The 15,877-nt window shown below is 45.3% G+C and overlaps 2 protein-coding genes across 5 annotated transcripts in view; both read right to left on the bottom strand.

The window, feature by feature from the left end:
- Positions 1-1,578: 1,578 nt before the first annotated feature.
- LOC139757198 (lipase lipl-1-like) lies at positions 1,579-11,757 on the bottom strand. Of its 3 annotated transcripts, XR_011714539.1 has the most exons (12): positions 11,457-11,757; positions 10,651-10,820; positions 10,209-10,404; positions 9,122-9,236; positions 8,254-8,404; positions 7,740-7,832; positions 6,369-6,527; positions 5,911-5,995; positions 4,133-4,275; positions 2,180-2,268; positions 1,798-2,017; positions 1,579-1,753 (listed from the first exon to the last, which is right to left on the bottom strand). XR_011714539.1 is itself a non-coding variant. In XM_071677347.1 (11 exons), the coding sequence occupies exons 2-11, from the start codon at positions 10,810-10,812 to the stop codon at positions 1,957-1,959; spliced, it is 1,254 nt and encodes a 417-aa protein (XP_071533448.1). In that variant the 5' UTR covers positions 10,813-10,820; positions 11,457-11,757; the 3' UTR covers positions 1,579-1,956. The 3 variants fall into 3 exon arrangements, 2 of the variants coding, with proteins under 2 accessions (XP_071533448.1, XP_071533450.1); XM_071677347.1 differs by having other exon boundaries at positions 1,579-2,017; XM_071677349.1 differs by lacking the exon at positions 11,457-11,757 and adding an exon at positions 11,109-11,290 and having other exon boundaries at positions 1,579-2,017.
- A 1,847-nt stretch (positions 11,758-13,604) lies between these two features.
- Positions 13,605-15,877, bottom strand: part of LOC139757199 (arylsulfatase I-like) — a 30,267-nt gene continuing 27,994 nt past the window's right edge. For both annotated transcript variants that reach the window (XM_071677351.1, XM_071677350.1), the window contains exon 13: positions 13,605-15,825. In XM_071677351.1, the coding sequence (XP_071533452.1) occupies positions 15,641-15,825 (185 nt within the window). In that variant the 3' untranslated portion in view covers positions 13,605-15,640. The remainder of the gene's footprint in view (positions 15,826-15,877) is intronic.

Here is a 15,877-nt window from a genome sequence, read left to right on the forward strand (position 1 = left end):
ATGAGTGATTCGAGAACCGTGATCACAAGGGATGGACCCAAATTGTTGCTAAATGGAAAGGAATCGAATGAGGCAGATTGAAAGTCTGGATGAATCTGGTATTATCTAAATCAGCTTAGAATCTTTGAGAGTTCTTTGAAACTATAGACAGCTGAGTCGAGATTTGAACGAAGCATTTTTGTTTCGGCTTCAGTTCCGATGTCAGGTCTGCCCTTTCTTACATTGTTAATATTTCCTTGGGTGCAACGCTTTCTATACACCTCCTACGTATGCTTGATATAATTCAAGATATTATATCATTTCAAGAGATGAATCAGGTTGTAGGTACTGATTATATGGAATAAATGATTCAGGTTTGATTCGATTTCGTTCGAAACTACCCTCACCGAGATGCGTCCGAGCTTAACTTATATCTGTTTACGTTTCTCTCTTTGTCCTTACCTTTCAACCTTTTGCGTCCCTACCAGACGGTGGCATATATCTTTTTTTATATATCATTCATCATCCTTGCCCTCCTGCCGACACAAAGAAGCTGGATGACCATGAGAAGTCCTTGGTCGACAGTAGGGACAGAGCATGATACACAGTTACCAAGTTCTCTGTGTACACTGTCCTTTGGAAAACCACCGCTGAATCCCTTCGTCCCCTCCTTCTTGAGGTTATCTGATGGAGATCGTGTTGAGCAAAAGGAGAGATGCAAGCACCAGGGGGTTTATCCTAGTTCGATGCTTGAGGATGGTTTTGTCTGGAAACGAAGCAACGTAAACATTTGGCAGACGCGAATGGAGGCAATGTCCACATTTGCGATCGCGCATGCGTCCTCATCTGCTGCTTAGAAGACGCACAGCTGCTTCATATATTGTCTGTGATTTAAGACGCAAAGTGACATTGCTACAGTTCTCTACTTACCCCGTCTACAGCCAACGAAATATTCCAACATGTGATTCAAAATTGCTATCATTCGATACACATACACCGTCTTGAGCTACGACAGATCTATGTCTTAACGCGTGTACGATGTAGTACATCCCCAAGATGGATAAACCTTGTAGTGATGATGGACACAATACGAGCCTACACAATAAAGTGCCAGCTCAGTTCTGCTCCTGGGAAATGCGATAAGATTAACACATGTCACTACCACCCCTGAAGTGTGTATAGGGCTACAGCGATACACTAAGTTATCTTCAACGAGATTCTGGGAGCCCTTGCGTCTCCATAGTGTATAGACACTTCGATGTTGTGCCCGCCTGTGTCATCATCGAAGTCATTTTGGTCCGGGTGTATCGTCTTCGATGTTCCTCGTGGTCTATTTTCTCGTCTTAGAACTCGCTCTTCTTTGAGCTCAGGTGTTCGCCCAGCCAAACAACCGATGTATCATGGCTGATGCAATACCAGGGAAAATGATAATGATAATGATGATGAAAATGATGATAGTGATACTAATGCTAATACTGATGATAATGATAATGATAGTAATGATAATGATAATGATGATAATGATGATAACAGTCCAGTACTACACTGAGGTGTGGGAGTGATGATCATCTGGTAATAGATGTAGGAATGAATACAAACTTAAAATCCTCATTCGTTATATTTAAGGTCAAGAGGAGAGAAACTTCTTTAGGAAATAATGAAATAACGTTCATCATGGAATCCAAGTTGCCAGCCGATGAGTTTGATCAACTTAAGTGGGCTAGAGAGACCTTACTGTGGTTCAGTCTTGATCAACTTAAGCGGTCAGAGAGACCTCACTGTGGTTCATTCTTGATCAACTTAAGCGGTCAGAGACACCTCACTGTGGTTCAGTTCCGAGTTGGTGATTGTCGTGGGTAAAGAGGAGACGCTACACCCCCTCACCCCATTTGTACACCCTCACCCCACTTGTACACCCTCACCCCACACACTTGCCGCAACGCGCTGCCGAGCCCTCTGCCCCTGCACCTGGTTTTCTCAGTACTTTGAGAAAAGGTCGAGGACGTAAGTGTAGACGTACTCATTGGCGTGGATTCCCCTGCAGGAGGAGGGAGGGAAAGGTGACAGTGAATGGAGGTGTTAGGGGTGGTATTGCTTCACTATATGGCTTCAGTAATGGGTATCTCCCCATGAATGGGGCGTCGTACACAGTAAGAGAACTTAAACCAGTCATGAGTGTAAACAAGAGTCAAGAACTGACCAGCCAAAGTCCATATGGTTGAATTCCGTCTTGTTTACGTTGTAGTTGAGGACTACGTTAGGTAGCTCGGCTGCCAGATGAGCCACGTCCTGGGAAGAGAGGAGATGAAGGGTTATGGCTCAGTACTGGAGCCAGAATGAGGGGTTGTGGCTCAGTACTGGAGCCAGAGTGAGGGGTTGTGGCTCAGTACTGGAGCCAGAGTGAGGGGTTGTGGCTCAGTGCTGGAGCCAGAGTGAGGGGTTGTGGCTCAGTACTGGAACCAGAGTGAAGGGTTGTGGCTCAGTACTGGAGCCAGAGTGAGGGGTTGTGGCTCAGTACTGGAGCCAGAGTGAGGGGTTGTGGCTCAGTGCTGGAGCCAGAGTGAGGGGTTGTGGCTCAGTACTGGAACCAGAGTGAAGGGTTGTGGCTCAGTACTGGAGCCAGAGTGAGGGGTTGTGGCTCAGTACTGGAGCCAGAGTGAAGGGTTGTGGCTCAGTGCTGGAGCCAGAGTGAGGGGTTGTGGCTCAGTACTGGAACCAGAGTGAAGGGTTGTGGCTCAGTACTGGAGCCAGAGAGTGAGGGGTTGTGGCACAGTACTGGAGCCAGAGTGAGGGGTTGTGGCTCAGTACTGGAGCCAGAGTGAGGGGTTATGGCTCAGTACTGGAACCAGAGTGACGGGTTGTGGCTCAGTACTGGAGCCAGAGAGTGAGGGGTTGTGGCTCAGTACTGGAGCCAGAGTGAGGGGTTGTGGCTCAGTACTGGAGCCAGAGTGAGGGGTTGTGGCTCAGTACTGGAACCAGAGTGAAGGGTTGTGGCTCAGTACTGGAGCCAGAGTGTGAGGGGTTGTGGCTCAGTACTGGAGCCAGAGTGAGGGGTTGTGGCACAGTACTGGAGCCAGAGTGAGGGGTTGTGGCTCAGTACTGGAGCCAGAGTGAGGGGTTGTGGCTCAGTACTGGAGCCAGAGTGAGGGGTTATGGATCAGTACTGGAGCCAGAGTGAGGGGTTGTGGCTCAGTACTGGAGCCAGAGTGAGGGGTTATGGCTCAGTGCTGGAGCCAGAGTGAGGGGTTGTGGCTCAGTACTGGAACCAGAGTTAGGGGGAGATTACATAATCTGGGAAGGGAAATCCCAGAGTGGAAAAGAATGGAATTCACTCTCATCCAAAAATCACTGAGTGGGAGTTACATCATGGGTTTGTAACCAGGAAGACGAGAGCATAAAGCATTACAGAATGTTACAGGAAATGACAACTACAGGCAGGGAAATTATTGTACAGGATCATTTTTTTTTCTTTGACATTTTCGAACGTTCTTTAAACTTTAGATACTTTTTAAAGGTACTGATACAGAGGCTTAAAGAAAAGTATGCACATGATTCAACTGTTGGTTACTGGAGAATAAATGAAGGAGGTGGACACTGAGAGAGAGAGAGAGAGAGAGAGAGAGAGAGAGAGAGAGAGAGAGAGAGAGAGAGAGAGAGAGAGCAAATATGCAAATATCTAGCCAGCGAGATAGACACAGGCAGACGACAATGCCATGGAGACAGACTACAGCACCACGTAGACAGATAACTGTATCATGTAGACAGACCACTGTACCATGTAGACAGACGACTGTACCATGTAGACAGACTACTGTACCATGTAGACAGACTACAGCACCATGAAGATAGACTACAGTACCATGTAGACAGACTACAGTACCATGAAGACAGACTACAGCACCATGAAAATAGACTACAGTACCATGTAGACAGACTACAGTACCATGTAGACAGACTACAGTACCATGAAGACAAACCACAGTACCATGAAGACAGACTACAGTACCATGTAGACAGACTACAGTACCATGAAGACAGACTACAGCACCATGAAAATAGACTACAGTACCATGTAGACAGACCACAGTACCATGAAGACAGACTACAGCACCATGAAACCAGACCACAGTACCCTTTTCACAGACTACATTACCTGAGGGTCAGCCAGCCAGTCAGTGTTGCCCCAGAAGAGGCCGACGGGGGCGTGGACGTTGCTGAGGTTGTATAACGGCGGAGTCGTCTGTCCGTAGTGGTTCATGTTCCCCAGTACCCCATAGTCGTACTTTCCGAACACCCCTGCACCAGCAGGAGGAGGAAGAAGAGGTGGTCAGTACTTGCCTCCGCCATCACTGATGGATCATCTCCCTCACCATTAATCCACAGGATTACGTCTAAATAATCACAGTTGATCAATAGAGAATCTTAACTTTTTTTTTTATATTGTGTAAATGATATATTTTTCACTGGCATGAGTATATATGAAGTCCTAAACGTGTTTACAGCTCTGAAAAAGAAGAAAAAGACATATGACAGTAGGAAAAGATGTGTTATCCACGATCTAATTCTCATATGTGGTATTTATAATTCAGTATATATATGATCCGATCTCTCTATCGACCATGTCCATTTCTATGGTGACCAGAGACATAACGTCACTCCCCATCCTCCACCTCCTTCTTCTACTCCTTCTTCCTCGTCTGTGAACTACTGTGTCTATCAGCGACCCTGGATGTTACAAGAACAAAATAAGAACTGGATTTCCTTCCTCGGATGGTTGGAATTATCGGGGGGAAAAAAAGAGGAACTTACCGTAAATTTTAAGACCTTATAGTCTGTTTCTCAAGGTGGGCTAACGACACAACACGAATTTTTTTCCTTTTTCATAAGTTGAAAGTTCATCATCAAACTCGCTACTTTATACTTATTTCTGTTTATAGGTAAACAAAAGTATTCTTCATGGAAGTATTTGTTATGCTACAGTCAAGATACTTTTGAATGATGATTCATTAAAGTGTAAGACGTAATCGATAGAATGTGTATATATGGCTCAGTGTGTATGGATATTCCAGCTTGCATTTAAGGCCTAATGTATATACATCACCCACTGTAAATGTATATATGGTTCAGTACATACATATATATCCTAAATAGTATGTATATGACCCAGTATACATATATAACCCAGTGTCCAGTGTATAGGGCCCAGTTTGTATACATATCCTAGTTTATATACATGTGTATATAATGCCATCTATGTACAAATGGCCTAGTATGTTGTATACATGACAGACATTTGACACATATGAATCAGACGTATAGATGACACTTCTAAGAGATCAGGGATTTGCAAAACGTCTCTATAGGGTCCTACCCCACTTAATACCATACTTTATCCTATACACAGATAGGACAATCCTTTCTCCTCTCCGTCACTGGCGCGGAGGTGATCAGCGAGAGCCAAGCATCTGCTCATGGTGTGATATAAGGTGATCATTTGCATTTTTTCTGCACAATTGGTTGATTGTTGCACAGTAGAAAGACTGATAGTATAACAGTGAAAGTTAAGAATGTATAAAGAAATAAAAGATATATATATATATATATATATATATATATATGTATATATATATATATGGAGGGGTAAATGTCATGATACACAGACGAGAAGAAAATGAGAGATTATAGTAAGAAGAGTGAAAGAACCAGGCATTGTCTGTCTACTTGACGTCAGGGCCTGATCTTAGTGGTTGTTTTAACTACCTCGAGAACCTGACTGTAATTGGGTGTGATACACGAGTTTGAGGACGTGATTGTAGTAGATTGAGGATCTTATACAGTAGTGGCTGACATGCTTGCTCAGAGGACTTGACTCTGGTGAACGTTTTACGCTATACCTGATCCGAGGAACTGGTCGTCGTTGTGGGTTTTTACCTTTGTGAAGGATCTGGCCGTAGTGGTTGACGGTGTGGACAGAGGTGCCGGCGGGTGTGTGAGCCAAGATGACAGGTAGGTACTCCTGGGGACGAGAAAGGATGGAAGGGTATGGTAAAAACTCGGTAGGGTTCTTTCATGGGACAATGTCGAGAGTCGGGTGTAAGATGCGTAAGGAGGAGGAGGGGGTCACTGGAGGGTCGTGGTGCCATGGGGAGGGTTGTTGGTCAATGTCAAGGGTCACTGGGCGATATGGAAGGGTCACCGGGCGATATGGAAGGTCATGGTATCATATAGAAGGTTGTGGGACAATATGAAGAATTGCCAGACAATGTGAAGGGCTGTTCCTTCCCCAATGGTCGGTCGCCACAATTTGGAAATGAGTTATCAATGAACGGTTGGGTGAGGCAGTGAGCCTTACCCACGTCCCTCAGATATGGCGCAAAAATTTTCAGTACCTCGTTCAGTTCGTCGGCGTCTGGACCCGCTACGAGGAAGAGGAAGTTGTGGCAGACTTCGACCGCCACGGATTCGATGTCACAATACGTTTCGACGAAGTAGTCCATTAGTGCAGAGCTTGGCAGGAACTCTCCCAGACCCAGCAAGGTCATGATGGTCTGTGGGAGTGAGAGGTAGTCTGTGGTTAGTTGTCTGTGGGGTAGAGGGTGTAAGAAGTTTGTCTGTTGGAGTGAAAGGTAGTCTGTGGTTAGTTGTCTGTGGGGTAGAGGGTGTAAGAAGTTTGTCTGTTGGAGTGAAAGGTAGTCTGTGGTTAGTTGTCTGTGAGATAGAGGGTGCTAGAAGTTTGTCTGTTTGAGTGAAAGGTAGTCTGTGGTTAGCTGTCTGTGGGGTAGAGAGTGTAAGAAGTTGTCTGTTGGAGTAGAGGGTATGGTTCATTGTGTATGAGAGTAGAGAATCTGGTCAGGTGTCTGTTGGTGTGAGGGTAATGTTTGACCAAGTTATCAGTGGGAGGAAAGGGGTGTGTGGAGCTTTTTGTAGGTAATGTAGAAATCTGTTAGAGTAATAAGTGTGTTTGGCTGGTTTCCCTGTCGAACCTGGTGAAGTGGCTTGTGGGAACATCTGTCATAATGTTGTTTATGATTATAATAGAATATATTTCGAGGTATCCACTTTTGACGAGGCAAGTCTGTAAATAAATATCGAAATTCACTATAGAAAACCCTCTCACTGGATTACAAAGAATACCCGTATGTAATGGTGTCATTTCCTAAGAAATTCTGCAACGAATAGAGGGAAGAATGCTTTGTATTTACGATACATAACACGTGATGAATGAAATGTGATTTCACAACCAAGACCCCACAGTGTTTTGACTGGGGGTCCATTTTCTCTTGAAAATAAGCTTCTGAATATTGAACTGAATAAATGAATATAAAAAGTAAAGAAGAAAAAAAGAATGAATAAACATTTTGAAGTGGAATATAGACCATTAAGTCAAAATGTATAACTTCTCAACATACATTTGAATTACCCTATGAATCACTAAAATAAACCTGTCTGCCCATCTTTATACCACCAGACTTCTGAAATATTAATGGCAAATACATTTTTGTCTTCCATGTCCAACACAGACCTTTTTATTCTCACTGACGCAATGCTTACGTCGGTGTCATCAGCGTATTGCCCTAGTGTTAGCTGCTTTGCCCCCCAAACACAAACCCGCCGCCTTGCCGGTCTTCATCTTCCGCAAAGCTTTCACTACCGCTTCTCTGTTTACCAAAATCATTCTCCGTGACCCCACTCACTTCGCACACCACCTCGACCAAAGCACCCAAAAGACTGTGTGATTCATACGTTGTCGTAACACTTACATCAAAGTCGCTTGAGTACTTCGCTAGCTCAATGAAGAGACCTTTGGCGTGGTCCATGTACGCTACTGGTGCCAGAGCTGCCATAGCACGGATCTGCGGTGACGAGAAGATAGTGAGGTGATGGTGAGGTGATGGTGATTGTCAGGTGGTGGTGAAGTGATGGTGAAGTGTTAATAAGGTGACAGTGAAGTGTCGTAGATGATGGTCAAGTGATGGTGAGATGGTTTTGATGTTATAGGGAGGTTGGCTGTTCCCAAGGTGATGGTGAGGTGATGAGTTAAAAGGCTTAATGGTGAAGTGATGGTGATAATACACTGGTGAGATGGTAGGGAGGCGATGGCCATGATGATAGTGAATTTGATAGGATATGATGGATCATAATGATGGTGATGTTGGAGGTGGAGCTGATGTGTAAGATGTATGTGTGAGGGGGGAAAAGAGACAGTCTCTCTCTCTCTCTCTCTCTCTCTCTCTCTCCTCTCTCTCTCCCTCTCTCTCTCTCTCTACTCCTCACCTTCTGGTTGTACTCGGGCCTCTCGCTCATCATGGCCCAGAAGACGGTGGTTCCCATACTCCAGCCGGTGTAGTACAGATCCTGGGCGCCTGTCGCATCCAGGACGTAGTCGATGCTGGCGGGGACGTCGTAGTAAGCCATCTCGTCCCAGCTGGGGAAAGAGACGAGACGAGACGCGAGGACTTAACCTTGACTGCCTCTCACATGGCTGAGGAGCGACACCCAGCGTGTACGAAGGTAAAGCCTACCCAGTTTATAGGGGTGAATCTATAGCTAGAAATGCTCCCCTTACGCCATCTATTAGCTACTCTTAGTAATGAAATGTGCGGTTCACTCAAATGCCCATCGCTAAGGGATACGACATTAAGACTTACAAGGTAGAGACATAAGAGCCGAAAATCAAATCACTTGTATATGTACAGTGGCTTTCTGAAGGCCTGGGAAACTCACCTGAACTGCCAGTAGGAAGAAAGCTCACCTGAACTGCCAGTAGGAGGAGGAAAGCTCACCTGAACTGCCAGTAGGAGGAGGAAAGCTCACCTTAACTGCCAGTAGGAGGAGGAGGAAAGCTCACCTAAAGTGCCAGTAGGAGGAGGAAAGCTCACCTGAACTGCCAGTAGGAGGAGGAGGAAAGCTCACCTTAACTGCCAGTAGGAGGAGGAAAGCTCACCTGAACTGCCAGTAGGAGGAGGAGGAAAGCTCACCTTAACTGCCAGTAGGAGGAGGAAAGCTCACCTAAAGTGCCAGTAGGAGGAGGAGGAAAGCTCACCTAAAGTGCCAGTAGGAGGAGGAGGAAAGCTCACCTAAAGTGCCAGTAGGAGGAGGAGGAAAGCTCACCTTAACTGCCAGTAGGAGGAGGAAAGCTTACCTGAATTGCCAGAAGGAGAAATCATCGTCTGTGAGACTCACATGTCCCCTGGAGTAGGTGTTGCCTCGCATGTTGGAGAGCCACACGTCATAGCCAGAGTCAGCCAGGATGTAGGCTACAGGACAGGTGAGGGAGAGTAGGTTAAACATGGCTCTCGGTGAGGCCTGCGTCAAGTGAGGCCTGCGTCATGTGTTTAGTGTTAAGGCTAGAGACCACTTGCCTGGACCTACCTAGGGTCTGTGTGGTCTGTGTATCTATGTAACTATCTCTCTTTTCTTTTTTAGATGGGCTTTGTTCGTTAGATACGTCTGGGTATAGGGTTAATGTTGGCTTTTTAAGGTTCTTGTTGATCTCAGCTATAGGGCCTTATAAGTATTCTCTCTCTCTCTCTCTCTCTCTCTCTCTCTCTCTCTCTCTCTCTCTCTCTCTCTCTCTCTCTCTCTCTCTATCTCTCTCTCTCTCACACACACCCATACACACTCAGTACGTATAGCAGTCGATCACCAGCACTCTAAAAGAAACTTCTACTGCAAAATACTTGCTTTCATTTTAGCACTATAAATAAAGCTTTTTGACTTGGAGCCTTATGGATGCCCTGTAGGAAAACTCAGGCTTTCATTATTCAGTGAATTATTTCTATCGTCCATTAATAATGAATCCCTCACACAGAGCATTATACACTCCCAAAAGATAGGTGCATGTGTTCTACATAAAGGCTTATATTCCTTTTATAAGCATTGTAATATCCTTCACTAACAACCGTATATCTTCATTATCAAAACTATCATGCTTCCTTGAACTATGATCTAAAATCTGTCAAAGCCTTATAGCTTCCTGACCAAGAGCTTAAAACCACTCTTATTAACTTGATTATGCCTCTCTTTCCAGGAGTCTTATTCCTCTTTCACTAAGCACAGGAGGTCATATCGAGTCATGGATATTTTCCTTCACCAAAATACTTATATACCTCTTTATAGCCTTCCTCAAGAGACTTATTGGCTTCCCTGTCATAGATCCTTATAGCGTATTGGCTCTTCTTTGCCTAGAGCTTTATAGCCTTCCCCAAAGCCCTATTAGATTCCCTTACCAAGAGCCTCTGGAGGATCATTCATAATGTAGTCAGCAGAGGAGCAGAGGAGACAGTGCTCCAAGTAGACCACAGGCCGGTCTCCAGACGGCCCAGAGATCCCATGGGGTATCCTATGGAGTTCTAGGATGTACCCGTCCTCCGTGGTGACGTGGTGGACCTCCACAGGATACCCGAAGGCAGCGATCAGCTCGGGCTGAGGAGGAGGAGGAGGTGATGATGAGAAGGAATGAGGGATTGTGTGGGGGTTGATCTCGGAGTCTTATAGAGTGGGTTTGTTTAGATTATGATGAAGTTTTATGGGTTAGAAGATCACATGATGATTGGATGGGGTACTTCGAGGTTTAAGGATGGCTCCTTGAGTTCTTTAAAGATCTCTTAGGGCTCTTTAAAAAAAAACAGAAAAGGCTTTTAAGGGTTTTAAGTAGCTTTTTGAAAGTACCGTCGTGAGGTTGGCGCCCCAGTGGTCGGACTTGAGACCGCGTGACTTCTGGAGGAGGCCAGCGAGGAGGTTACCCTTCGGTACTTGTGGTGTCGAGGCCCCAAGAGCCACCGACACCAGCGTCGTCACCACCACCAGTGTCTCTACTGCCCTCGATCTCATCGCTCCGTCTAGGGAAACAACAGAAGTCTTTTCAGTCGAGGAGGACTGGGCATTGAGACAGGACGGTAGATAAATAGATGGATAGATAAGTAGATAGAGATAGATATAGACACTCAGCTCATGTAACTCTATGACCGGGGGTCCAATCAAGTACATATCTACTTTTAAAAATAAATGCGTTAGTTGAAGAAAGAGAGGCACTTTAGAAATTTAAAGGCACAAGGTAAACACTTTTGCTAAACATGAGCGACATTCAGCTTGGTGCTCCATGGGCGCCACCTTCCCTAAAATCCAACTTGAAGGAGAGGATCCTTCAGCCGATGCCTCTATAGGACGTCTGTGATGCCCACTCTTTTTTCCAGACACCAAACCGAAGACCCCCAGAGGGGCATCGCTCCTTTGGAAATCCAAGGAGAGAGGCGCTTCCAGGAAACACCCCCTGACTAGGGTACTTATATCTTTCTCAACATTATCGTGGGGGAAAAGATAATGTCGTTCGATCTCTGTTCTGGTAATATTGTCTTGTTTATCTAATCTTTTCTCTGGTTATTCGTAACATGAATCTTTCTCACTCACTCTCTGTCCCTCAATCTGTGTCTTAAGATCCCGCTAAGTGACAGACTGTTGTCCTGTGACGTACTCACCGATCAGAGGCTGAAGCACAACTGAGCGTAGGTTCCGTCTTACACAACCTTATATACCCCGAGGGGGCCCTTACGCAGGTGTATGTGTCTATGCTCGTAGGAAGACGTGTTTAACTTTCCTCTTGTTGTCTTTGGAAGTATATAAATGTGTGTATGTGTAGAGGTCAGATTTTTTTTGGATTTCTGAGGCCAGGTCTTGTGTTTTATGAGGGCATGTGTCCCGTGCACCTCAGCTCATGGGGCCAAAGATCGCCCGTCTTCCTTTCCTTATGAGCCCAAGTCGTCCGGGTTCCTTGTCTTCTGTGGCCAGGTCTTCCGTGTTCCTTGGCTTGGAGGACCAAGTGTTCCGCGTTCCTTGTCGCTACTGGTTAGTGGACGTCTTTTGTTTAGGTTGGGGAGAATCTTATCGTGGGAAACTGGTCCTATGTGAGTACCGAGCCTCGCCTGGCCATTATCAAGCGTTCAATTCTCCATTCGACAACAGCGAGCCCCTAAATCAGACGTTCCCTTACGAGATGTACGCTCGTGGCAAAACACACAAACCCTACGACATTCTATAGAAGTCCACAGTGCTTGAATTCACCCTAGGTTCCTTAAGATAACACATAGATCTATCCATCTCTTCTCCCAGTATAGCGTCTTAGATATAGGTTTCTATATAGATCTCAAGTGGCGACCAGATAAGGCTGCCACCGGCGGGGCTGGAGTAAACATTTCCCACCAGCTGTTGCCGTTGACTTACTTTCTCCAGGACGCTCGACGGCGGTGGTGCATTCAAAGGCCTCGTTTATCCTACGAAATAAGGAAGTACTTCATCCTTATCCTCCTGACACTTATGAAATTTTGATCCCGGGTGGGAACGGGTTGCCAAAGTCCAGTTCATGCCCAGGAAATATTTCTACACAAGTCAGCAATGAGAGTTTCATGTGTAGAAATAGAACTGTCACCTGGGTTATTTATATCATGTCCTTAAGAAAATCAACTTCATTTCAGGCCACCTATTGGTTGACCTCAACGATGACTAATGCCTGTTTGATCTAAATGGCAACTAATGATGTATTTGACCAGCAAGGCAATTAGTGATGTATTTGACCTTACATGGCAACTAGTGACGTATTTGACCTACATGGCAACTAGCGACGTATTTGACCTGCAAGGTAACTAGTGACGTATTTGACCTACATGATAACTAATGACGTATTTGACCTGCATGGCAACTAGTGTTATCTTTGACCTGTATGATAGCTAATGACCCTTTGAACCTTTATGGCAACTGGTGGTCTAGTTGACCTGCTTGATAACGTGTAGTCGATTGACCTACATGGCAAATAGTGTTCTCTTTAAACCTGCATGGCAAATGGTGTTCTCTTTACCTTGCATGGCAAATGGTGTTCATCTTTATCTGCATGGCAACTGGCTCTCTTTTTCACGTGCATGGCAACTGGTTTAGCTTTCCCGAGCATTTGTTCGGGCTCCCAACCCTGTGGCATCGTGGGAATCATGGCGGTCCCCCCTTCACTGACTCTCTCTCTCTCTCTCTCTCTCTCCCTTCTCAAGGTGCCGGATGAGGCGTCGGGTGGGGATGGGTGAAGTTCAGTTACGACAATGCATTTGGTGGCACTACTTGGCACGTAAGCCGAGGATGGCACTTGGTATGCACCATCTAGTAAACACATTTACCTCTAAGAACAAAGAAGAAGAAAAAGAATCCCGTATCATTATATGGGAAGGGAGGGTAAACGGGAAACGTGATGGTCTGTAAAGAGGGAATGGTAAAGCGGGAGGTACCATACCACACCACACCACCCACTCACCCATTCCCCCAACACAACAACAGACGGCAGGAATAGAGCCAAAGAGGAGCACCGTGCAGTACCGAGAGGGTGTACTGCTGTGGAAATTTCGTAGGGAGGTGAGGCTAAAGGCGATTGGAAGGAGGAAATACCCAAATACAAGACCAGTGTGGAATGACACCTTTTTAAGCCTGAGGAGCTTGCGAGTCTCAATGTGTGTTTTAAGGATAGGTTGAGGGGGGGGACAGTAGAAGTAGCTACACACACACACACACACACACACACACACGCAATCTTACATAAACATGTACACAAAAGAATGAGGATCAGGGAAAACGACTGTGCATTTGTGAAAATGATAAATTTATTCACATCGTCACATTTGCTGTGTTGATCAGAGGTAATGGAACAATATACACACAGGAAGCTATACAAAAATATTTATTTACAAACATCTGTTATAATATGTAAACATTGTAGGCTCCCTTTCCCAGGGAATATTTGTTTATCAGAGGTGAGTTAAGTTGATATAAAAATTACATGATGTATATATGTATATATATGAAGGGTGAAATCACACTTCATTAGTTGATGCAATTCTATTTAACATATAATTTTTCTATACATGTGGCGCGACATGTTTCGTGGAGACAAGCCACCTCCTCAGGTGCCAGTCCTTAACAAAGTTATTTAAATCCTAACATCACACTGGAGTACCGCCGTTCAGCGCCAATCAGTACAGACCAACCACTGTCCGCTTTGTCTGGCAGTAACTGCTGAAAGGGAGAGTGATTAAGGGAGGTCACGTACCGGGGGTTAGACCTGGGTAGCTGGGTATGTCTTGAACAACTAATTCTTTTCATGCTTTTGTGTTATTCCAGACACACCTGGAGGTGATATTTGACCGAGTGTAGCGTTGTCTGAGAGGGATGAGGTGTGAAAAGGAGACCTTTTTTTATATCCACTGACGAATCAACTCAGCGAGCAACGTGAAAAGATAGAAAAGCACTTATATTACCGTGAAAGCTTGTGTTGACTTTGGCACACTGGACATGACATTAAGGATGTGTGTGTACTTTACATGAGAGGCTGTGTATAACTCAGTCCATCCCATGTAGATGGAAGCTGAACTGAAGATGACCCTTTCATTCATGGTTCATCTGGCCTTCTTTCCTATGAGACTATGAGGATCATGTGAGGTTGTTCTAACTGCCCTCATTCACCCAGGAGCCAGGTCATTATCTGGGTCCCCTTAACACGCCTCGATTATCAGCAAACTGGTATTAAGATGTGTAGAAGGCTATCAAGATGGTGACTAAAAATGGAATGAGGTGTATTGTGACCTGAATGTGATAACTGATTTGACCTACAGTCCGTCTTGGCAGCTGGGTAAGGTGGTGTTCTTGACCTCTGAAAGAATTATTTGAGGATGGTTGCTACTTTGTCCTGTCTGATGGCTAGAGACAACGGATGTGGTTCAAGCAAGTGATGTAAACACTTCGTGAGGCATTGCAGCTGAAGCTTATACAGAGTTTCACATGAAGAGCCAAAGCAAGTGAAAAGCAAAGAGAGAAAACTATGATAATTACAGCACCGTAAAATACCTTTCAAAATACTTCGACCATACAAAGAAACATGACACCAGAAGGATCTGCAGCCGCTGGATTGAGTCAACTCCTGCCGTCCTGTAGGGAAATCCTATAGCCACATGATCGAGACCACTCCTGCTATACAGCTCACAAACAGTAAGAGAGACAGTCCATTTCCAGCTACGGGAATAAACAGTGAAGGAGAGCAACAAGCTATGGCTGGAATGTTGCTCCTCCTTTAAGACTACCTCTCGCCTTTGCTCCCTTCATCAAGACAAAGTCGAAGGCAAAAACTATCGTCTGAAAGGTTCATCTGGTTTATCTTCACCCAACTGGAACCCTGAAAGCATCTTGTTTGATTCCTATTGATGCAAGTCTGACTCAAGGACCTCGAGTCTCTAGAACTCTTTGCCTTCAGGAGAACGCTCTCGACACCAGTGGTATGTCATAACCCCACTAGGCAGTTACCAAAGCCTGGGTCACTCACTCCTGCTTTGACCAGAATCTTGACCTGCAAAGCCATCTCGTGGGGACCTTATAGGGATACTGAATCGCACAAGTCACTTTTCAACGACACGTTTTCATGGAACCAGATCCATCTCCTCGTTATGATAAGACACTGAGGCCTCACTGTAATCACGTTGTTGTACATTAACTACTGCTGTCGCTTGTTTGAAGTCAAGCACGTTACTGTGGCCCTTATTACGTCCACGCAAGACAAAGTTATGTCCCCTGAAGGTCCCGTTTTAAGGTTAAACGTAAATCTTTCCCTGGGAGCTTTTTACGTATCGTTTGGTGGTGTTCACACAATAGGCTGACACCATCCGGGGGAGAAGAAACCCCCGTATAGGCTCGGATGTCCTCTGGGGTCATCTCGGGGGCTGTGAGGATTACGACTCTGGTAGGCGTAAGAGCGCAGGCGCGCCTTCAGGTTAAGGACAACGTCAGGTCGTAAGGCAGCGACATCCGTCGTCTCCAGTGGATCATCTGAAGGAGAGGGAAAAAAAATCTTGAGATCGGTGAAAATTATACCTTTACG

The sequence above is a fragment of the Panulirus ornatus genome, chromosome 25 (assembly GCF_036320965.1).
Source record: "Panulirus ornatus isolate Po-2019 chromosome 25, ASM3632096v1, whole genome shotgun sequence".
Lineage (NCBI taxonomy): Eukaryota > Metazoa > Arthropoda > Malacostraca > Decapoda > Palinuridae > Panulirus > Panulirus ornatus.

What these genes read in the sequence shown, in the direction of transcription:
- LOC139757198 (XM_071677347.1), bottom strand. Translation starts at nt 10,812, where the DNA reads ATGAGATCGAGGGCAGTAGAGACACTGGTGGTGGTGACGACGCTGGTG. An exon ending in TGATCCTCCAGAGGCTCTTG is followed by an intron (nt 9,237 to 10,208) that starts GTAAGGGAATCT and finishes CCTGTCCTGTAG; the next exon opens with CCTACATCCTGGCTGACTCT. An exon ending in AACCATATGGACTTTGGCTG is followed by an intron (nt 2,018 to 2,179) that starts GTCAGTTCTTGA and finishes CTCCTCCTGCAG; the next exon opens with GGGAATCCACGCCAATGAGT.